Genomic DNA, 23,231 nt, shown 5'->3' with positions numbered 1-23,231 from the left:
AACAGTAATAGTGAGCTACCTCAACTTGTCAAAAAAATGTTTCTGGATAAGACAGGTGAAATCATCAAAAATTCAAGCACAGGATCTCATAGACTTGGCATCATATGATAAGTTTGGGACACAGAAATTTCCAGCTGGCGGATGCCGTATGGATCTCATTAATGCAGCGGGTATTTTTTTTTTTCATGTCAAGCCTCTGCAGCTTTAATTAAAAGTCACTCAGAATAGCAGTTCACACATGTCATTTTCTGTTTGAACGCCGGGTTGTAAGTAGGACACCCATTCCGCAGAACCTGGGAAAAACCGACGACCACTTCTCAGGGATTCCAAGAGCCCGTTGTGTCGCCATTGTCAGGTTGGGCACCTAATCTATAATTGGCATCCGTCATCTTGTAGATAAAAAAAATACACCTCATATGTAGCTGCAGCATCTCGGATGAAAGAAGCAGTCATTGGGAAGTGTTCTTTTGCGAGTTGCCGCATTCACAAGGTGTGCATGTTTTTGCCAAGCATGTCTTTGTGAGAAACATTCTTTTCCCAATGTCCTTTTAGAGTTTTACACAAAGGTAAGTTTTCCTTTATGTAAGAAAAACGAATGTTTTTTGAGCAGGCTGTTTCATTATCGCCTCTTCCTTTCATTGCTCCTAATTCAAAAGCTTGTAGAACTGATGTTGCTGTCAACAGCAAAGACATAAATGAATGTCACTTCCAAAAAAAGAAATAAATAAGACCCGTTGCAAGAGCCATTGCCTGGTGATCATTTGCTCAGCTTTTGGAGGCTAATGTAAATTCAGATTTCTGTTCATTTCCAACTTCATTGCCTTTCTGGTCCATTTAGCCGATGGACATATTGCCCATCCCACCTGAAGTCTTCTTCAGACAGCTCAGATTGACCCACAGAAGTCTTCTTCATCATGTCCAATTTGCCAGCCATGGCCAGCTAACTAATTATATTTCATGAGCTGACCTGTCTGAGTTTCAGTCTGATGTGGGCGCTTGATTAGCCTCCTGCTTTTATCACCTCAGAGTCTTCAATGTTGTTATCACACTTTCTGCTGACAGCTGCGGTACTTCAAGGTTGCACACTGCAGTACAGCCGCATAAATTTCACATTGATGTCAAAAGAGTTCGAGAAGCGCTTCTCAAGTGTCGGTCAAGATTTCTGCACTTGGAAAAGCTGAGAAAGGACTTCATAAATCACATTCCACACACCAGTGTTTTTATATTTCAACATGCCTGATATGTAACATAATGATGTGCTTTGTGTGAGAGGCAGCCAAAAAAGTACTCACCCTAAAAAACTCTTTAGTGGAACCTGAGTCCAGAGTGCCATATGCTATCTCTGTCTGCTTTGCCAGATCCTCAGCGCTCTCTATAGGAGAGACCATCCTCTCCACCGTCAAGAAAGCAGCCAGGTTGGCTGTGTAGGATGAGATGATGATGAGGGTGAAGAACCACCACACACCACCGACTATACGGCCTGAGAGAGACCTAATTGCAGGTTGTCCGTGGCATGGAAAACAGAAAGAAATTATGAAACAGTCAAGGTGAGTATTCCTGTCATGGCCCAAAAAAAGCTTTCCCATTTCATATATCTCTTAATGAATTAATTCATCAGGGGTTAGGCTGTATACCTTAATTCCCCTTGAAACTTAATTTTATATATCGTCGCCAATATGTCGAACAACTGTGCTTTCAACTTTGCGGCCCTGTTCTGCCCCAGCGTGACTCTGCTGCAGTGCGCAGAAAGATACGTTTGCATGGATTGTTGTATGAAAAAGAGAGTGTAGCCGTAACCCTATCCAACACCAATTTAGCTGAGCAAACATTGTGAGCCACGTTTTATTTTCAGGATGAATGTAATCAAATTCCAAGAGGAACTTCTTCACCACAAAGTCATCAGGCTAATTCTGGATATATTTTCATCCTATTTTATTTTTTTTCTGTAGGGCGGTCAATACTTATGTCCATATTGTACCCCGGTTAAAGGTCGGTTAATCAGTTACATCCCTTTCAATTCTTTAGTTGATTTGGGTTTAGGTTTTGGGAAAAGACGATGCCTGGCAATCTGTATATATTCCATCATTACTAACCCGAACCCCCTTCAATTTAAAATGTTGCGCCACTGACCCACCTTGGGGAGATGTCACAGCCCTGCTGCATGAAGGCGCCCAGAGAAAACCAAAGAGAATTGAAGATTCCAAAGTCATTGGGAGGATCAGGGGGCATCTGAGGATCTTTGGTCTCATCCTGTTCCTCAAGGTTCCATTCGTAAGGACTGAACCGACTGACCAGGAACAGAACCACGCTCACCCCAATATAGGCAAACACTATACACATCCAGATCTCATAGGCCAGTGGGTCCAGGAAGGAGAAAACGCCGGGCTTGGACTTTTGCGGCTTCTTTATCATAATGGAGATGCCCAAACTCATAAATGGCTTGGAAAAGTCTATCACCTCCTCTCGAACCAGAGTAATGGTGAGAGGTGCAACAGCTATATCTGCTCTCTGGAAACAGGAACACGCACAGTGATCATTAGTTATGACCTGCATGAAATGTCACGTGTGCACATGTCAATTGCTGCAGCTGAAAACTTGTAAGTAGAGGAGAGCGTTATCACACATTTTACATCATTTATCAAATACAAAACAGAAGAACAGACATCTTAAGGCAGGCTGCAAAACACACAAAGGAAAGTAATACTTTTCCACGGCCTATACATTTGAAAGTAAAAAAACAAACAAACAAAACAAAACAATCAAAGTCAAGTTCATTTGGTAAGAAGAAAACAGACATTGCACTGTAAAAACAACTAACAACAAAATCTACAGTACTGAATAGATGTTTGAGTTAGCCAAATGTAAGCGTTACAGTTTCTCCGGGCACGTGTCCTAGTGCAACTTGACTCAGCTTTAATTTTATGATTATATTTAAATTATATAAGATTTTGGTCTTTGGATTTCATGAACCCATATTGCTTAATCAATAGCCAAGCTAAGGAATGTTTAGTTTCCCTAAATTAGAAGAGATCAGTGACTACATGGCATTTAATGTTGATTGTAAATTTAACAAGTGTTTTAGTCGAATGACACTGACATCACACTAACTTGACATTCGAAGAGTTCATCACTCATACTGTACCTAATGTTTCTAATGTCCCTTGGCAAATTTGATTGTTGTATAAAGAAGCTATCTTATCATTTGGGCTTGCCACCTGTAGTTAATATTAAATGCTAACATGCGTCACAAGGCACAGCTAACCGCAGCTCAATATTGGAAATTCAACACAAACAGCTCGCATCGCTCATGCTGAAACCAAAAATGGCCGACATGGCGACCAAAATACAGTAATTAGCAATAGAAATTTGAGGTTAGGAGTTATCAAAATTGAAACAAGGCAGTATTTAAGCAATTCATAAAAACTATAGTTCTTTAATTCATGCAAATAATAATTTTAACAACGACTGTTTTAATTACTTGATTTCACTTACAACTATGGCAAGCCATATCTAAACAGTGCTAAACGATTTAAGAAAAGAACGTAAGCTATCAAAATAAAGTAGCTTTCCTTTTCTTACACATTATTTAAGAGAAAAAAAAGCACCGCTTTACAGTCTGTTTAGTCCTAGTACTGCACAGAACTGACATTGGGTTTGGAAATTGTCAAGCTATTAGCGTGTGGCAGGCTGAAAATGTTTACAAGGTCAACTGTGAAGGAGCAAAAATGGACCCAATAAATACCAATGTTTTCTTTCCCCTGTCAACGCAGTTTTGTGAAGGGCTAAAACCATTTAATCCTTGTGCAGGCATAAACAGCACTCAATCAATGGACGGGGAAACAAAGCAATAGCAGCCTCAGGCCTAACCTTTGAAAGACAACTGGAATCTAATTAATTTAACAGTCAAAAGGTCAGAATGTACACAACTATTAGTCTCGGCCCACCTGCTGTAAAATTATGGGCTGGTAAAGACTCGACGGTGTTGTGAAAGATCTATTTGTCACTCTCTATTCACAGGAGTTGGAGTTTTCCCATTTGAGAGATGATTTGGAGAGTGCAGCACACCAAACCAAGCAATCTAGAAGGCCGATGGTTGGAAAATTGAACAGATGAGGAAGCAAAACCCTGATGCATTTTCTGTTCGGCTCCAATTCAATTTGCACAATGACTCACGCACGGAGAGGCGTTCAAGGTACTGTTGGCGTTGTGAGAGCCTGAGCTCTGTCAGACTTGAAACATGGCGTGACCATTTGCTAAAGTGCGAGCCTCAACCTTTATAGAGTACAACGCATATGGATCTTGTTGTCTCTAACCACGAGTCACCAATTAAGTGTTGATTTTGTCAGCTGTGATTTTACAATGTGGCATATTCATCATACACATCAAACACTGAACACAATTACACAGTCACTTCAAAGGGACACAATCCATCTCCCATTGAAGTGATTACACAGTGTTTGCCATATGGACTCATTGTTTTCGTGTACTTACCTCGCTTTCGCCTGCAAGAAAGGGAGATTTGTAGGCTAAGCAAGACGGAATAATTGCAGTGAACAGCACTGAGAAATGATTTCATTTTCTCCGTCTCAAGATGATCACCAACCCTCGCATGCTTGAGGTTGCACTGGACAAATTCCCTTAAGGCACTGCGGGCGGCATTAAGACTTTGGGGTGGGCAATAGCCGATGAGTTGTTGGTGATCAGCTTAAGACAGAAAAATGAGATCTCCTCTCATGTTGAAGTTCCTTGCAAACTGCCATGTAATCAGTGAAAAACGAGGCTCCCAGTACTCACCCCATAGACCAGTTCACCCACCATCCCGTTCCACGCCTTGGTCTCGGGGTCTCGGGCTCCATACTTCCCATCCATTACTATAGACAGTTTGTACTTAATTCCAACATGTTTGGCAATCTCAGATGCTAAATCGACGCAGTAGCCTTCATATCTGTCATTCCCCTCCAGATGCATATAATTTTTCTTGTACATCACGTACGGAGCTTCCTGTTGGTTCAAACACACGCTGGTTTACTGGCCGCTTGGCACACATTCAGTTAAATACACAGCATCATACAAGCATGCGCTCATTTGAACCCGTGCGCTCACACTGGTGCACAGATTTAAGATACTACGTACTCGACGAGTTGCTAGATACACGCCCATGCAGTCATGCAGAAAGAGATGATGCTCATATAAGTTCTAATAACAGCAGCGTGATGGCATGGACACGCAGCTTTTATCAAGAACATGGAAGCCACTGAGCCCAATGAGCCCAACCCAATTTGAGCCCAAGGGTGCGACACACCTGTGGAACCTTAAGGAGGAGTGAAGGAAGGGAAAACATACCGGACTTAAACCGTTTCCACCAACTGATACTGCATTTTATCGCACCAAAGTATCCCAAAATGTTTGACCTGAACTATGCTGCTTTCAGTCACACATTCTTGGTTGTAGTGCCATGCTTTTATGGGGGTGTACACTGCTATCTGGGTATAGGTAGACAGATACTTGACCACGGTCTTCTGTATGTTTCTTGTTTGCGATGCAGTGTATTGTGTTGTGGAAGGATGGTATGTTATGGTGTTGTGCGATGATGTTATGCTATTAACGTACTGTCACTGATGCAGCTTACACTTTGTTTTATGCATCCCTCAGTTGCAATGTAAGTCTGATAAGGAATTACAGATACGAAACGTGTCACGGCAGAACAACCCGAGCGGTATCACTTGGAGGAAAACTGTCTTTTGGGTGCGTTTACACAACAGTGGAAATGTTTTGGCTTTCGGTTCTTCTTGCACAGGTGGTCAAAAAGATGCCCAACTGAAAATAAATGCATGCCTCGGCAAAGCTGGAAACGTCTATGTTTGTAAATAAATAATTTCTGATCTTGGCCCTCACTGTTTTTTGAATCTCTTTTCTCAGCATTTGCGTTGTTTGAGCAAACAGCCAAGACGGAACAACTTTTAACTGTTTTGTGTTAAAACCAGTGTTGTGTAAATGGCCCTTACTATGAACGAAGGGAGGAGTACAGAGAGGCATAATGGGCTGGGGAGTCATTGGATAGGCAAGGTCAGCAAAGTGGTGGGTGAGGATGGGAATGGGGATGGGCTTCACAAGTAAATGCTAGTGACAGGAGAGAGATCAGAGTGCCCAATCTTATTTCAACATATTCAAGCTCATTGCACTAGCGCGCACTTAAAGGCTGTTCCATTCCAAGAAATAATAAAAGAAAATCAATACAAAAGTAAACAAAAATGAAATAAAATAAGCTGTAGCTTTCCAGGGCGGGGGGAATGCAAAATCACTCCCAGTATGAAGGAATCAGAGGAGCAGTGTGCTGGGTTTTCATCTCATTTTCAAAATGCTGGTGCAGCTTATCTTTTCTCTTCCCCAGCACATCATCATTAACAAACAATAGGGCTGCTCAGGAGAGCGGGCATCGTCATTACAGCCGCACGCAATTAGAGTGCAAGTTGGAAAGAAATGGTTCGTTTGTTCAGTGCTGAACACATCCCCTCACCTCAGAATCCGTCAAGCCTTCCCTCCGGTTAACTCATCTTATCTTCCAACCGTATTTCTCAACTTGAGATTTCCTCCTCCTGAGTGCTGCACTTGATTCCAAATATGTGCTTTTCATTTCCATGCATTTATCTCTCACAGTTTTGAACGATAGTCACTGGTTACGATATTAGTATAGAATTACCCAATGGAAGTTCAACACAGAACAAATGGAAGGAGCAATTGAAGGAAAATAACAAGGAAAAATACCACAACTTCCTACTATTTAGCTTTTCCCATCTTTGGAAAAAAAAAACGTCATTATCATCCTGACGTCAATCCTTCGGCCAGTCGATCCCAAGTGTCAGAGAACATTTACTTGATGAGGACAGACAGGTCTACTTACGTATGTAACTGATGGAGTCAACCATTACTATTGATACCATTATTGTGATGTCACTGCTACGACAGGCCACTGAAGTATGAACAATCAAAATGCTTTGACACCCACACGGATACAGTTGAAACACTCCCCCGTCGCGGGCCGACTGTTTCAACATGTAGTGAGTGGATGGAAAGCAACACAAAAAAGATGTGGTTCTACCCGCCCAGGACAGAATGTATCACTCATTGGCAATCAACACCATGACCTTGAGTGGCAGAATACGTGAAACATTTCAAACAATTTGGAAAGTGTACCATAATAGTAGTGACCACAATCGTTCGGTTTTCCACTGAGGAGTCGTTGGTGACCTGCGGGTCCATTATATTTACAAAGCGTGTGAACTCGTTCCAGTACCCGATCTGTAAAAAGAGAATTTGGGTTAGTGCTGCTCTAGTTACAAATGAGGATGAAAAACAAACCTGGCAATTATCCCAATCTGAAAATGAAGAAGATAACAAAAATAATCGTACAGCAGAGATAAGGTTTTGAAATGATGGGACTATCATCATCAACTATTTATAGTTTATATATATTTATTTATTTATTGGGGGGGTTAATATAGGAAAATGGGCAAACTACTGCACAGTGGCAAGAGTCATTCTTATGACCAAACAAGCAATTGTAATGTGGAGAAACCGAGTTTGTGGGGGTATTTGGGGAGGAATGAAGAATGTCAATCTTGATTGCCACAACAGCTTGAAACACACAAAGTGGAGTTAGGATGCAAACAGCAAACGTTAATATAAAAACACAACAAAGGTTCAAAATGAGTGGAAGTGAAAATAATCACACGTGAAGTAGTATTTGCATCTTGTTAAAAAAGCAACTTGAATGTTAAAAACAGCTTAATTTTGGAGGTATTATTTGGTAATTTTTTGTGGGTTTTAAAGGCTCCATTTAAAAGAAAAATCAAAACGTTGCTCCTAAAAATGCATGTATGCAGTAATACATAATAACTCATCAAGGCAATATGAAACCACATCAATTGTATTTTCATACGGTCTAAATCTATAATCATGAATTCAGTATGGTCCTTAGAGTACTTCAGGAAAAATGTAAATGTTGCCTTTCACAGAAAAAAAAAAAAAAAAAAACAGTTCCCCATGCCTGGTTTAGGCCATAATGACCATGGTGCCGAGTTCTTTGAAACAGTGAATTTCCCAGAAGGCTACAGCATATACCATCAAATAAACAAATGAGAAGAATGTTAAAATGTGAGTGGTGCAGTGATGTAACTAATTATCATGTACATGAAAATACGTGATTCATTTTAAAAATCTCCCGTGGGTTTTTTTTATTTTATTTACTTATTTATTTTTCAATCCAGTGCTGCCTTTGAATTGCTTTTCTGCAGTAGAGAAGAAAATGGCAGACAAGTTAAATCCCTCCCAGGTTTGATGGTAAATAATTGATATTCAAGCCTGTGAACTGCATATATGCTTAATAATTTAGCATATAATTCCAGTGGCTCTACAGTTTCTTCAGCGAAGCCCTGTCGTAATAGTTACTCTGAATTCTGCTGTACAGATGCTTAACTCACACCAACGTCAAGTGTTTGTTTGCCCGTCTGAAATAATGGCTCCTCTGGCTCACGATGAAACGCCTTGCATATGTTGCTGCCAGTCTTCTAACTGTTGCTGGCTCTGATTTTCACATTCGCATCTGGCCTCCATTTTTTTTTTTTTTTTCTCCCTGTCAGATCTTTAAATATTTGGGCCAGGCAGGTGTTACAAAGAAGGAGGAAAACATTCACACACTGAGTGGAGGAGCCAGAATGGAGCAAAGTTTTGCTGCGGCTGTTGAGAATGTGTTGTTGGTTATTTCCACGCCGTTCGAAACCTCAAATTGTTTCGTCCTTCCTGTCTGCATGCTCATGGGATGCGAGTTGTGGAATGAGAGTCGTGTCATGGAGCGCTGCTCCAGAGGCAAAGTCCTGATTTCACCCTGAGTGGCTGGGACACATATCAGCCCCATACATCATTCGTGACAGTGGCAGCTTGCAGGCCTCCTCCTCTCACTGCCGCTGGGCTGACTTGGCCTCCCGCTCCTGACAAACTGCTGCCCAGCTTGTCTTCGATGCGCTCGCTGCCTCACACTCACCCTGTGACCCCAACCTTCCACCCCCCAACCCCACTCTCGTAACCCCCACTGGATCCGTGCTCTCGGCTGCCTTTTTAGCTGTAAGGGTAGCGTGATGCTAATTGAAGTGTGAGTTTGGTAGGCCTGAAAGGCCGGCGGTGTAATCATATGTCAGATCGGCCCCGATCACACTCACGAGAAAATCACAGCTGTCTCTTGGAACTGGGTGAGGTTATGAAATAAAGCCAGAGGTCATTATATGCTATAATGTGAACGCACGACTGGGAATTACCATTTCCAAGGCGAGCGGGAGAAATTCTCAGATCTCTTTTGCAGTAATTGGTTATTTGAATGGTAATTACTGCCAGGAGAGGGCCAGAAATCATACCTGCACGATCCCATGACATGGGAATACTCTTTCATCTTTCATGATGGGACACTTTTAGCAGTCTAATCACAGGCTGGGGGTGATTTGTGTGCCTTCTAACACTCGCCATAGCTCAGCAGAGCTGCTATCCAATGGAGATAGACAAGGGAAGACTGCTGCTATTCTTCTGACACTTAGAGCCCTTAGCATTGAATAAATGGAGGGAATGGCTCATTCGTCACACAGTCTTCCAGGACAATACATGTGAATGGTTAAGCATACTCAAACATGTGGGCAACATTCATCGAGTTCAGTTTGAAAGTTACATGTCAGCCACTTCATTTAGCCACCAACCCTTTGTAGGCAATTTGGCGTGTTTTGATTAGGGGTGTGGATAACCATTCAATTCATTTACTGAGTAGAAATGTGTTTTGATTAATCACATGTTGATGCAACTGAGTCAAAATAGAGTGGAGTACTTAAGAAAAAAATTACCCTCACTTCATGTTATACTAGATGTGTTCCTCAAGGTTCTGTTGCCTTGCCGCTTCTGTTCATAAATCCATTTTTATTGCAACTGCACTATCAACCGGCTGATTGTTTTCAGGAAATCAAATCCTGGTTTCCACAAAACTAATTAAAGTGAAATGCTTTGTATTGCTACATAATCTGATCTGTGTTTTTCCCTCCAAGGTGAGTTTTCTCCAAGTTAGCAGTTTAGTAACGCTGCATGCCTTTCCTTTGTTTTGCATTTTTTGATTGTTAAAACTGTGTTATTGTTGACCCATAAGACCTAGTAAGCCGATGGTGGCATTTCCTCTTTGAGTGTTTAAAATCTTTTGTATTCTTTTTAAATGAAGACATCTACGTACTTTGTTTTTTTTCTATTTGTAAGTATTATTAATGAGCAAGAAAAAAAAGCATTATCTTATTTGGAATGATGAAGGCCTTTGTTCTTACCTTCCTTGGCCCACCTATTTTCATCTCATACACATCTATGGTGTAGTTGGTTCGACGGCCATAGTTGTCAAACTGGATGTTGCCAGTCATCCCCTTCACTTGGACCTGTCATGTCACACGCACGCGCACACACACACACACACACACACACACACACACACACACACACACACACACACACACACACACACACACACACACACAGAGATCACTTTGCATATACAGCCGGTATTATAGTGCTCATGTCCCCGGAGCTACTGGGGTGTGCAGTCTGTTAATCAAATGATGAACTGGATTCATTTTAATAAAAGATGTAGTTTTATGGTAATGAGGGTCTGAATTTGAGTGAGCCCCGCACAAAGATATCTGGCGGCGGCGGCGGCAGCAGAACAGCTCCACGCTCGCTTTCCTTCTCTGTCACTTTCCATCTTTATCTCGCTCTGGTTCGCTATCTCTGCTTCGCTTCTTCCGGCCTGATTCACCACTCATTCGTTTGCCCCTCTCGCCCGCCATCTTCCTCTTGGTCTTATCTTTCCTTCCCTACCGTTTTGAGAGCTCTCTCGATATCGATGCCTTGGCTCCAAGGGACGGCGGGATTGGCAAGGCAGTCTCCGGCGCTGCCACGGCGAGAGACGTCCACACGTTGGCGCCGCAGGTAGCGGAAGGCCTCTGCTATCACCAGGATGGCATCGTGTGTCAGCGCTGATGTGTACTGCAATCAAAGAATAAAAAACAAGCGGAGCACAGCGAGCTGGGATTACTGATTTTGAACTTTGCATTGGCATAGAAGGAGAGCAGTTTTCTTTCCCACACAACAATTAGGAAAACTTGAGATGCGTGAGGCCCACTGGCGAAGGGCTTCCCCGTCATGTTATGTCTTTGTCATTTGGCTCAGAGGACTCCCAAGGGAGGTGATGGAACAAAAAAGTTGCTGGTTTGACTCCCACTTCCCTTTCATCCAACTGAACTATCTTTTAGCAAGTTACTCAGTTGCTGAATTAGCATCTGGGGTCAGACTAGATGACCTTTGAGCACTCTGAAGCTACACGAGTACAACATAAATGCATTTACCTCAGCAATCTGATCAGACAGATTTGATTAGAACTTCTAGTCATATGGTAAGAATTTCAAAACATTTCGTGCATAATTTGCATGAGGCTAGCACATCAATATTGGCTTTTATTCCCCATGCACGTCCCCTTTAACTTAGTCTGACCTTTTCAACAGTGACGGCTTGGGCAACTAGTTTCGTTTTTTTGGTGGGGGGGGGGGGACTGCAGCATGACAAAATCTAATTAGATGCAATTCAAAATCCATTTCTTTCTCGCTCATTGTTTAATTAGATGTAAATTGAAGCTACGATATATCCTTGCTCTGCACTGCTTATCGATATATTGATTGTTGGGGTGGAGGGGTAATGCAAAGTAGAGGAAGTAAAGAGCAGGAATGACAAAGGCAAACAGGATGAGCAGAAAGAAAAAAAAACACGACAGAATTCAGAGTGGGTGATCATCTTACTTTGCATGCACAGTCAAAGGCCTTCCAATCAAAGTACCTTCAGAGGAGCATTCCGGGCTTCTGGGAATTCTCTTTCATCTAGGCGCTCCCAGCGCTGCATAAACTGCTGCACAATGGGGTTCTCAGGGTTGACTATCTGAAACCCTGAAATGTTGGCTCCTCCGGTAAAGACTTTGTCCAAACTCACGTTAGAAAATCCCTGAGATGAGAAAGGGGGGAAAGGGGATTGGCAAAAACTTGTGAAACAAACATTTTTAATTTTGTTTTTCCCTTGAATAAGGCTTGAGGCGATACCCTACAAAAATAAATGTGTTATTTTGGCAGTGCACAAGGTGCATTTGATTAACAAAGAGTGCTCTAGCCAGGGGGAAAGTAACATATTTGCTCATTTTAAATTTGGTTGGAACTTGAAGCCAGATAAACACCATTCCATCAGAGACTTAAGTTAGTGGACTGCCAGATGTTAAATATTTTTAATTCATTTGTTGTCTTCAAGGGGCGGCACGGTGGTCGACTGGTTAGCACACATGCTTCCCAGTGCAGAGACACAGGGCTCAATTTCGGCTTCAGTTCTTCCTGTGTGGAGTTTGCATGTTTCTTTAAGTGATTTATATCCAATAGCTCTATACCTACATGAGTGTACTTCCACCGTTGTTATCATTTGACTGTGGGTGTTTTTTGTTGTTGTTGTTTGTTCATCGTCAACCCATGTTGGGTAAACGCAATCTTAAGTTGTTGATCCTGGAATTTACATTGCATTTGCGTCTTTAAATGGCAGGCATAGCGGTACCAGTGTCGTGCATACAAAATGAGAGGTGCTGCAGAGAACTTTTCCGCTTGTGTAAACAGTTTTGAAATGGCAGAAACAAAATTAATGTGGGGTATCGTGTATTGAGCAATGTTAACCTAGGAGCTTCAGAACAATTTAAGGGCTCACTTGGAATCAGTCACAAGAAGGAGTCATGCCATATGACTAATGACAAAAGTCTTTTCAACCCTGCATTTCCATGTGTCTGGGTCATTTGGGATTTCAGCACACTATGACAAAGAATTACTTTAATAACACTGTTTTTTTATGCTCTCCGGACTTTTATGTTGATCCCAGTTAAATATGTTTCCATGTTATATCTTAAGGGTTTGTTTGCTGCACTTCATATCCTCTGCTCTGTGCTGTGTGTGCGCACACTCTGTACAAAATCAAAATACATCTTACGGGTAATACGCCTTGAGCACACTCTGACAATGAGTGACACAGCCACCTATTGTCATAAATGCATGATGATACTTTATTCTTCAAAGTTGTATGGCAAAGAAAAATGTAGGATCCCAGGGATCCCCGCCGACATTGCACCGCTGCCTCTCCTCCCAGAGGGAGGACTGCTTGACGCTGTAGTCACATTGGCTGATTTGGAAGAGGCCTGGTTGAGTCACATCAAGAATTATAAACCAGTTATCCAAAAAATAAATAAATAAAATAATGTTTTAAAATCTGATCAAATGTCCTGTAGCCATGACCTGGACTTTTTAAGGTGAAGTTATGGTTTTGTAAGTGCAGCATTGTTTGTGAGGACAGCAAACGCACATTAATAGTCTGGAAAAATGTGAGTGGGATCACTCAACTTGGTGCAAGTGAACATTTCTCATACCTGAGTGAGTGGGCTGCAGGCAAAAGGCTGTCTGCCACAGGCAATTGAAAATGTTTACTGCTATTTTCTATTGCCTGTTGGGCTATTTATATTGCACACTCACATTTATTAGGACTTAAGCAATATTGTCTTGCGACCATATTGGGACTGATCAGATAGTGGGTAAAATCCAGACGATTTAATGCAAAAGCCTAATGTGTTTTGGGTGTGTGCCATTAAGAAACCTCAATGTCTGCATGCAGCAAAAGGCAGGTTCCACGCCCTGCAGCATCTCAATTACTACTTACAAGATTGGACAGAATGTAGTGGTAGCCACGACTGTTCTTCCCCTGGGCCACAACCTATTGGAGAACAACATGAGTACACTCAGCCATCCATGTCATGAAAAAATAAGCGACACATTATAAAAGTAGTGACACAAATAAAAAATGCAAATGCAGCAGTTCTCTCCAAGTACGCGGTCTTCTCCTGAAGGAAAATATTACCAATGGAAGAAGAAAAGATAAGTAGCAGAAATTAATTGAGGTGGCGCCGATAATGAGAGACAATCACGCAGAACATCTTTGACTCTTCCGCTCACTTTGAAGACTTTGTTCAGGAGCCAACGTTGGACAGAAAGGAGAACTAGAAGGGGAGAAAATGACATATTTAAAGCAATTTAAAATGAGACAGTGAGATGTACTGTGGATCCCGCTCTGCTTTGAAAATATCACACCTTTGCAGCATAAAAGCGCATTTCAACCCACGCAGCCTGTCTGAAAATAGTAAGTGCTGTTCTATGCCTTTCCATCACTCTGCTACCAATCATGCTGCTTTTATGCAACATTTTTCCCCCACTCTTGATTATTTTGTTGATCAGTCTGACAGTGTGATCCTAACACTCTTGCATAGCATGTATATGCATACCAGGCTGGACAAGAGCCATAAACGAAGATACAATACTGTGCATGACTTCGACAATGAGCAGAAACATGGCATCTGTCTTGGTTTTCTTTTGCCCTATGCAGATCCTGCAAGTTGACAGCAACCTTAGCATGTTAGCTTTCTTCTTGCTTTGTTGAGAGAATTGCCGAACAATTAAACAAGATATGTACTAGAAGCAATGGCACCCTTGACCATCACATGAACAGGAAAAGGAAATTAAGTTGCAGTTTGCTGCTATAACAGCTTACATTCTTTTTTGGTAGACTTTCTACAAGGGTATGTGGTTGAGGTTGAGCTCTTTTACACCAAACCCATGCATCCATCCATGACGTTATGGCACGGTTTCACCAAACTAGTTTACGACTTGGGCTGAAGCTTTTGAATATTTTGAGATTTGAATATCCAAATGAAATTTCAATCGAATAATCACTCGGATGAAAATAGAGATAAAATGGAAAAATATTTTTTGCTTGGTTAAAGATACACAAAACAAAAGAGACATTTCCACTGAATGATAAGCAGTCAACGGGTTTTCATTTTTAAATAATCAACATTTTATACTGTACTTAATTTTAAACTAATTTCCTCTCCAGAAAAGTGTGAGAATGTAGATAAATCTCTCCCTATAAATTGTGGTCTATGAGACAAAGTGACGTCAGAACAACGTTAGCGATTTTGCAGCTAAAACAACACACTAGAGCAGGGGTGCCCATTACGTCGATCGCGATTGACCGGTAGATCGCGGACTAGTCCCAAGTCGATCGCGATAGGTATAGAGGAGGAAAAAAAAAACAACAAAAAAAACAAAACTACCATTTGTGTCTTTGTGGATGTTCGTAATATATTTGTTTGTGTTAATGTACACTGCACCCTAATCATCCTATCAGTCTCATTTTCACAAAAAGTATTAAAAAAATAAAATAAAATAAAGCAGGTAAATCTTTAACCTACAGTGACCTGCGTCACCGGAAGTTTTTACCGCTCAGCAGTCTGCAATTGCAGCTTGTAATCAGAGCTGTTGCGCTATATTTTTTATCGTTATCATTATTCACATTCAGAGTTTGTTTCGTATACAATTCACCGAGAGCACGGGCAAAGAATAGGAATCTGGAGGGCCGAAGGAAGCACTTTAAAACGGTACGTGCAAGCTATGATAGTTAACAGGCTACAAAAGTGCGTCGCATGCCTCCGTGTCAGGCTGTTGCTCATCACGGCATGCGTGTGTATGTGCGTGCGCGGTAACGGGTCGATCGTGGGAGGTTGGTTGATCGATAAGTCGATCTTCGGTCCAAAAAGTTTGGGCATCTCTGCACTCGAGTAAGCCTGATTTATCAAAAAGTGATCAGTAGGAACGGCGTGACTATGTCAGGTTGTCAGCACCGTGTGCAGAGTCATTTAGGTCTATTAAGTTGAGCCCTGCGAGCTCGCTGTACAGCACAGTGTCAGCCTAATTGAGTCATTTTTTTAGCGCCCGTAATTAGCGACTGACCATTATTTCAGTGCAATGTTGATCTGTTGTCTTCAGTAGAAACAGTTTGTGATGGCAATGGAAGAGAGTAAAGTCAGCCAATACGCCGCGACACACGGCCGAAGTTACAGTCAAGATAAAAGCGAGCCTAGACATTGATTTCCACATATTATTTGCTAAGTAGGGTTTATTTCGAAGTTGGCCTTCTTGCTGACAATTTAAACATATGTAGGTACTCAGGGCAGAAAAGCTGCCTCAAGCATTTTTTTGTACCGAGGTACTCGAATTACTCAAGGACCGGTTTCAGCCTTATTTCAGACTGACAGATTAAGACACGATTCATAGCATTGTTGTTGGTAACTAGGTAACGAAAAAAGACAAAAAGAGTTTCGGACAAGGTAGGGAAAATTTCCTTGGAAGGAAGCATGCAAATTTGATTGGAGGAACATAGGCAAGCATAGCAAATGCTTATTTTTCTGTTTTGCGACTGAAGCATCCACCCACTCCAAAAGAGTAAATGGTAGAGTCCTGAGTTTCTTTTCATAAAGTCTTGCGTTACTCTCCATTGACCAAGAAGTAGCCTCCTCAGAAATTGACACAGAAATTCATGAAGTGACAAATGTTTTCACAGAGTTTAATCCTATTTGCTGACTGAGTAGCAACATAACCATTCTTCCCAACCCAGAAGAAAAAAGTAAGAACGTAGTCCCTCGTTTATCCTGGACGTTACATTCCAGAAGCCCCTATGATAGAAAAACTTCTGAGTAGCTTTATACAGAATACCAAAACAAACTATGCACGTGAGTTGCAGGTATTATTTTTGGCCACTAGAGGTCACCATCCTCAAGTTCTACTCTTGTATCTGTGACTTAGAATGATTATCCCTTTAAATGATGGGGTTTGGCCTGTTGAGTGACCTCAGACTCAGCAAATGCAAGTGTAGACCAGGGGCCTCTTTGGAATGTCACATCTAACCTATATGTCACCTTTCCTTCGATTCTGTTCATCATTAGGTCAAGGGGAGATGAAAAGATGCACTTTTTCAAATTAATTAGACTCCACTTTTCCTTGCAGACGTCATCGCGCAACAGCGACTATGCTAACGTCTCTACCTTGCGGACCTGCAAAATATTTGATTACCGTATTTTCCGCACTAAAAGGCGCACTGGATTATGAGGCGCACCTTCAATGAATGGCCTATTTTGTAATTTTTTTCATATATTGCACGCACTGGACTATAAGGCGCATCTACAATGCATCCACTAGATGGAGCTACAGGTACGTCTTTGTCCGTCTCCGTGCCTTCTCTTCTTCCGTTAGACTCCAGAGGCGTTCATGACCGCCTCCAAAAAATGTGAATTAATGATTACTTCAATTAAACTACGAAAATTAAAAATACAGTAACGCATCAAAAAAGAAAATCGCAAAATAAATTCTACAGCCCCCCGACAGAATTTATTTTGGCATTTCCTTGAGCGTAGCGGCAACAGAACGATCAGATGTAAGTAAATTGGAGGAGACTGGATTGTCTCAGAAGTGTTTGTTATTTATTCCTTTGTTGTGTACTGTATTCATAAATGAGGAAATCACAAAATCAATTCTGTCGTGGGGCTATAAAATTTATTTTGTGATTTCCTCGCTTGATTTTCTGTTTTGATGCATTATTTTCAATTTTCGTAGTTTCATTAAAGGAATCATTAATTTACATTTTTCCGAGGCGGTCATGAACGCATCTCGAGTCGAACGAAAGAAGAGAAGGCACGGATACATACCTGTATTTGTTGAGATTGTGAAAACCATTCATAAAGTGTGTCCTTTAAGTGTAAAATGATACATATTTAAAATATTCTATTTTATATAATTTTTAAAAATGTGCGATACGGTGAAACCACAAAAAGTGGATTGTCTTCCCATCTTACGACAAACTCCATGAACCAAATGGTGGCCTGCAATACATCCACGCAAATTGGTTTTGCTAAGGGCTCAGCCTTCGCGGACGTCTGTGCTCTACTGAATGCCCTTCCCGTATTGCTTTTGTTTTAGCGAATCAAAAAATCATTTGGATCATGACACTATCCTACAATCTTTTATCCAGAATGACATAATTTCACCTTCACTGTGCAAATTTTGATTTGACCTGTAAGCTCTGGAAAACAACAATTTAAAAGTGGCCACAGCTTTCATGGCGTACCCTTATCAACGTAACAAACCACCTCTCTTTTTAGAATCTGTCCACCTAGGACTTAACGTTAGGTTTTCCCGCAGAGCGGTGCGATTGGGGTGAGCACATTGTTCACTGTCAAGTCGTTTGGGAGGGTCAGTGGTGTGTGACAACTTCCCCATCGTCATGGCTTTAAACTCAAAGCACCGCAGGATGTCACACCGAAGTGGCTATCAGAGTGCCATCAGTGTGCATCTAATGGCTCTTTTATAATGACTCATCCCCTTTCCTCTGTAAATATTCACCTCTTTTTTGCTGGAATCCTGCATTTTATTGCCCTAACCTTGACTTTGGCCATAAGCCTCGTCACACCTGCCCTGGAGCGGACCAGCCAAAAGTTCCGCTCGCTGTCAGACTGGCTGTGGTGGCAGGCGACACCCTTGGCATGGAACACTCGTCCTGTCAACTTCTTTCATGAAAGACACAACTCACACTGACTTGTCTGTTTAAAAAAAAAAAAAAAAAAGAAAAAGAAAAGAAAAACAGGCAAGCAAAACACAACGACTATTGCAGGGAACCATATCGATTCTGTTAATGGAGTCAATGAGAAAACAATTCTCTTCTTTGTGCTTTCATTTGAGCATTGACTTGGTGTTATTGTCAAGGGGGAAAGATCAACATTCAATCCCTGAGAACACATGCAATTGTCATCTCCGCTTTAGCAAACAAAATGCAATTTTGCTCCTTTTTCCCTTAAAATTGATGTCGTTTTCCAAAGGAGAAAGCTCATTTAAATCCAGTTTGTGCCATCACCATTCTCCCTTGAATTGATTCCTGTTGCTTTTTATCTCGCACACATAGACACACAAACCTGCTAACCCATTAATTCCCTCGCATGGTGACAGGGGGGCAAGGAAACTTGTTTAGTGTGTCTGCCCCCCTCGATAATACAATTTCTCTTTTTCATAGCCTCTTGAAAATGGATCCGCCAGGGCTGTCTCGCTTCTAGCTAGGAGTTTTTTCTTAAAAGCCCGATGACGACAGACAACAACTCTGATGACCTTGACTTCACCCTTATGTAGTCTGCCAGGCACACTGAGAGCTCTAAATGTAGAGCTACGGCTTCACGTTCTCCTCTAGCTTTGACCTTTCCGGTGCCGGCTGTGCTGCAATACAAGAAACACCTCCGATAATGATAGCCTCCATGCTGTTTGCACACATCTCACACTCCTTTCGGGCATATGGATGAGAACTTACTAACACATTGTAGGATCATGAGGCTTGACAATAACGTCTATCTCGTTGCCAGATTAGGTGTCGATAGTACTTGCCATTAATTACAGTACTATAACATATCTTTGTGTCTCAATAAATTTGAATATTTTGGAAAACTGAATTTCTTCTTGTGGCAATTTAAAAAGTAATACTCATCTATCTATCTATCTATCTATCTATCTATCTATCTATCTATCTATCTATCTATCTATCTATCTATCTATCTAGCTAGCTAGCTATCTATCTAGATCAGGGGTGTCAAACTCATTTTTGTCGCGGGCCACATTGTAGTTAGTTTCCCTTGGAGGGCCGTTATGACTGCGAATTTTGTGAAACCATATCAATGTTTAGCCACCTCCACATGTTGCATACACAGCGAATAACAAATTGATGGATAACTAGCTTTGACATCAGAAGTCAAGAATAATGGATTGTTCAAACACATGTAATTATTACATCATAGATGACAATTTGACATTTTGCTTCAGACTTTAGCAGGCATCATGGAAGTTGACATGCTTGAATTGCTTTCGCGGGCCACATAAAATGACCTTGACTTTGACACCTGTGATCTATACAGATATATAGATAAAATTACATTAATGATTTCTTTTTTGTAAAAAAAAATAAAAAATAAAAAATAAAAAAATAATTTGGTTGCAGCTAAAGATTGCCTCGAATATACCTCAAACAATTACAATACTGTGTACCGTATTCCATAAGAAACCATCAATATTATATTTAATTTAATTTATGGTCAGTAAAAATATACCTCATGTTTAGCGAATCGGTGTAATATAAAGTAATAAAGTATATGTTTCACTTTTTGAATTAAACCAGTGAAATGAATGCACTTCCATGATATTCAAATATATTGAGATACACCTACATTTTTTTATTACAGAGAACAGTGTCCATCCAGCATACTTTGTGATCATTGTAGTGATATAAAACATGATACAAGAGAAGCCTCATATGCTGAAATAATTATTTCTGAGATGATGAAATGTAATTTGGTCAATTATAAAGCATGATTGCTTTCAGTTGGTGCTTTCTGTTATCATTTTAGCATTAATTTGTAAACCTTCTGTGTAAGATGAACCATGATTACTTTTGGTGTCTGCATGAAACGGGACAATGAAAATGATCTTAACGTTTTATACACCTCGATGCATTAAGATTCAATAAAAACAATCAGTTAAAACAATCATGATCAGTTTTGATTGTCCGAGAGGTATTCGAGTAGCAATAATTGTTGTGGTTGTAATTCAAAGTGATGTAAAACAAGCACTTAATGATACTTTGTGATATTTCGGTAGACTTGCGCCAGTGCGCTTGGCCTCACCCCAGCCCTTAACTTCCTTTTTATGCTGGCGCGAGTCTAGTCTACCATGTTTGGGGCTTTCACACATGGACGCATGATCAGGGGTGCAAGGCGGTCTCCAATTGCCCATTTCACATACACGGCCGACTCCGTCATCGACAATGCATGACATCGGCAGTTTACCTGCCGATGTCATGCACCGACCAAGTCTATTTCTGTTTCCGCAATGTCAAGCATGGCTTACTTAGGCGTACTGCGCTCCAACCGCCATGATTTTGATACAAATGAAGAATGCCGCAAGAATTGCCCGGGAAAAGACTACTTGCATCCCACAATAAGCTCCCATTACGCCCAATTCTAACATGTGCAAAGTCTAGCAAAATGCCATAAGAAAAAAAACTCCACAATGTGCACGGTGAATGAAATTAGGGCCCTGAGACATGTTCCGAATGTTTTGCACCCTCATGTACCTTTGTAAAGTAAAATAAAGAATGCACTCACGCATGCTGTATTAAGGATGAAGATAAAATTCTTGCAATTGTGCTTGACATTTTTATGAAACGCTATGCATGCATGATTCATTTAAGTCTGATTTAAGGGTGACCGTTTGATGGCTTGAAATTTCCATTGTTTCCATTTTTTTCCCGAATGTGGGAATTGACAGGATTTTGAATCTTAGAGGCTCAACTTCATCTTTATCCAGTGGGGCAATCGTCTGCACTTAGCCGTGGAGCTCTCGCTGTGTTCCACTTCACACAGAATGAATTGGAGATTTGAGAGCTGTGGTTCACTTGTTCAGTGTCCCCCAGTGGAAGTATTAGCACACTTTGGCTAAGAGTCATTGGCAGTCGGGAGATATGCTTCTCGGTGCAAAAGGCAGGGTTGGACTGGTTACTGTATTCATATATATATACATATATACAGTAGCAGCTACGGTACCTGCTCAGAAATTCAGGTACCATAATATTAAAGTTACTTGATCGTTTTTAATTACCGTATTTTTCGCACTATAAAGTGCACCTAAAAGCATTTGATTTTCTCAAAAGCCGACAGTGAGCTTTATAATCCGACACTTTATATCTGGATCAATATTCTGATTTCTTGGACGTCGTATTTTAAATATTCTATAAAGCGCTTTGTTACAGCTGCAGTGATTGTGAAAGCTCTGTCTAAATAAAGCCGTATTATTTTGTATTATATTCCGTTTAGTGTAACTCCATCTAGTGGATGCATAAGGCAAACACAGCCACTTTTGTAGCTTCTATTTTATGCGCCTCATAATGCGGTGCGCCGTACATATGAAAACAGTTTTAACATAGGCCATAAATTGAAGGTGCGCCTTATAACCCGAAGAGCCTTATAAAGTGTGGAAAATATGGTACTTATGGATTATTCAAAGACCAAACGTGAAAAAAGACAAAACATATTAATAATAAATAACTGATACATAGTTGTCTCGTCATTTCTGCCTCTCCCCCAAAACACAAACACACCCCTTCTGCCACTCCTGTGTTTTACAATACAGTACCATGATAATGTTACGGTAATCAACTGCGAAACAACCTTGTTTATTCCCGGTGACAAGTTTAGCGGCTGAAATTGGTAAGATGATGTATGAATCGTAAAGCAGTGGGTAATTTGTTATAGGAAGTGAAACCCTTTGCGAAAAAGCAGCCCGTGGAATGGAGGGCAAGCGTGTGTTAATTTGTTGCTGAAAGGTTTTTGTCATAGTTACAGTCGACAGTCTTTAATTTCAACCCTCGCTCCCTATTTTTTTCTGGAACTGGAATAGAGTTCCCTTTAATATTATAAATATGCAAAGCCGTTAGATATATTCCGTTACTCACTAAGCATAGCAATAGGACATGCAATATGCCCATGATTTAATACACAATGAAGCCATACAATATGGCTGTCATGTGCTGGCTGTGCTTCAACTGCTGAACATTTCCAAACACCTGATTCATATTCAGCAGATTGCCATTGCTGAGATACGAGATCAATTTGAGACTTGATACCTCAAGGCAATGAAAATAATGAGACACCCATGAGCGCAACTTTTTATGTGAGGCTTTTTGAAACAGCAAGGTGTCCTCTCTCGGTGAAAACGATGGCTGTGATTTGGCTTTATGTCATAAGCAAAAACATGCTCTGCTTCGCAGACTTTCGTGTCACAACACTGCGCCCTTGACAGGTCGATAAATTGTCGTCAAAACATTCTCAGTCTTTGTAGTCGGCAGGTCTTTTTCGCTTTGATGATAACACTACAATGCAATTTAATTCTATACATAAGAGCAATTAGCACAAGGTCCGTGACAGTCAAGATTGGTGCCAGGAATTTGAGTGTAGTAATCACATTTTGGGAATGAAAGTTGAGCTGTATTTCTTTCAGGCATTCTGCTCGGCAACCTGCCCGAATGTCAATACCGCAGCTAAACTCATAAAGACTTTCCTCTTCGGATGTGTATTTCACTAAATGTCTTTATTCAGTGTTTGCTATTTTTGTAGGTATTATTTATTAAAGGTTTGGCCTTTTAGTCTTCAGACCAGTGTTTTTCAACCCGTGTGC

The 23,231-nt window shown here is 40.9% G+C and overlaps 1 protein-coding gene across 4 annotated transcripts in view; it reads right to left on the bottom strand.

The window, feature by feature from the left end:
• LOC109515834 (glutamate receptor 3-like) overlaps window positions 1–23,231 on the bottom strand; it is a 111,783-nt gene that overhangs the window by 20,961 nt on the left and 67,591 nt on the right. For all 4 annotated transcript variants that reach the window (XM_019869868.1, XM_019869869.1, XM_019869867.1 and 1 more), the window contains exons 5-12: window positions 13,798–13,851; window positions 11,902–12,063; window positions 10,891–11,058; window positions 10,347–10,451; window positions 7,195–7,299; window positions 4,795–5,001; window positions 2,135–2,508; window positions 1,293–1,491 (exon numbers count right to left, since the gene is read on the bottom strand). In XM_019869868.1, coding sequence (XP_019725427.1) covers window positions 1,293–1,491; window positions 2,135–2,508; window positions 4,795–5,001; window positions 7,195–7,299; window positions 10,347–10,451; window positions 10,891–11,058; window positions 11,902–12,063; window positions 13,798–13,851 — 1,374 coding nt within the window. The remainder of the gene's footprint in view (window positions 1–1,292; window positions 1,492–2,134; window positions 2,509–4,794; window positions 5,002–7,194; window positions 7,300–10,346; window positions 10,452–10,890; window positions 11,059–11,901; window positions 12,064–13,797; window positions 13,852–23,231) is intronic.

This window comes from Hippocampus comes, unplaced genomic scaffold (assembly GCF_001891065.2).
Source record: "Hippocampus comes isolate QL1 unplaced genomic scaffold, H_comes_QL1_v1.1 scaffold9, whole genome shotgun sequence".
NCBI lineage: Eukaryota > Metazoa > Chordata > Actinopteri > Syngnathiformes > Syngnathidae > Hippocampus > Hippocampus comes.
Note: the sequence above shows the minus strand (reverse complement) of the source record. Positions and strands in the feature narration are given on the sequence as shown.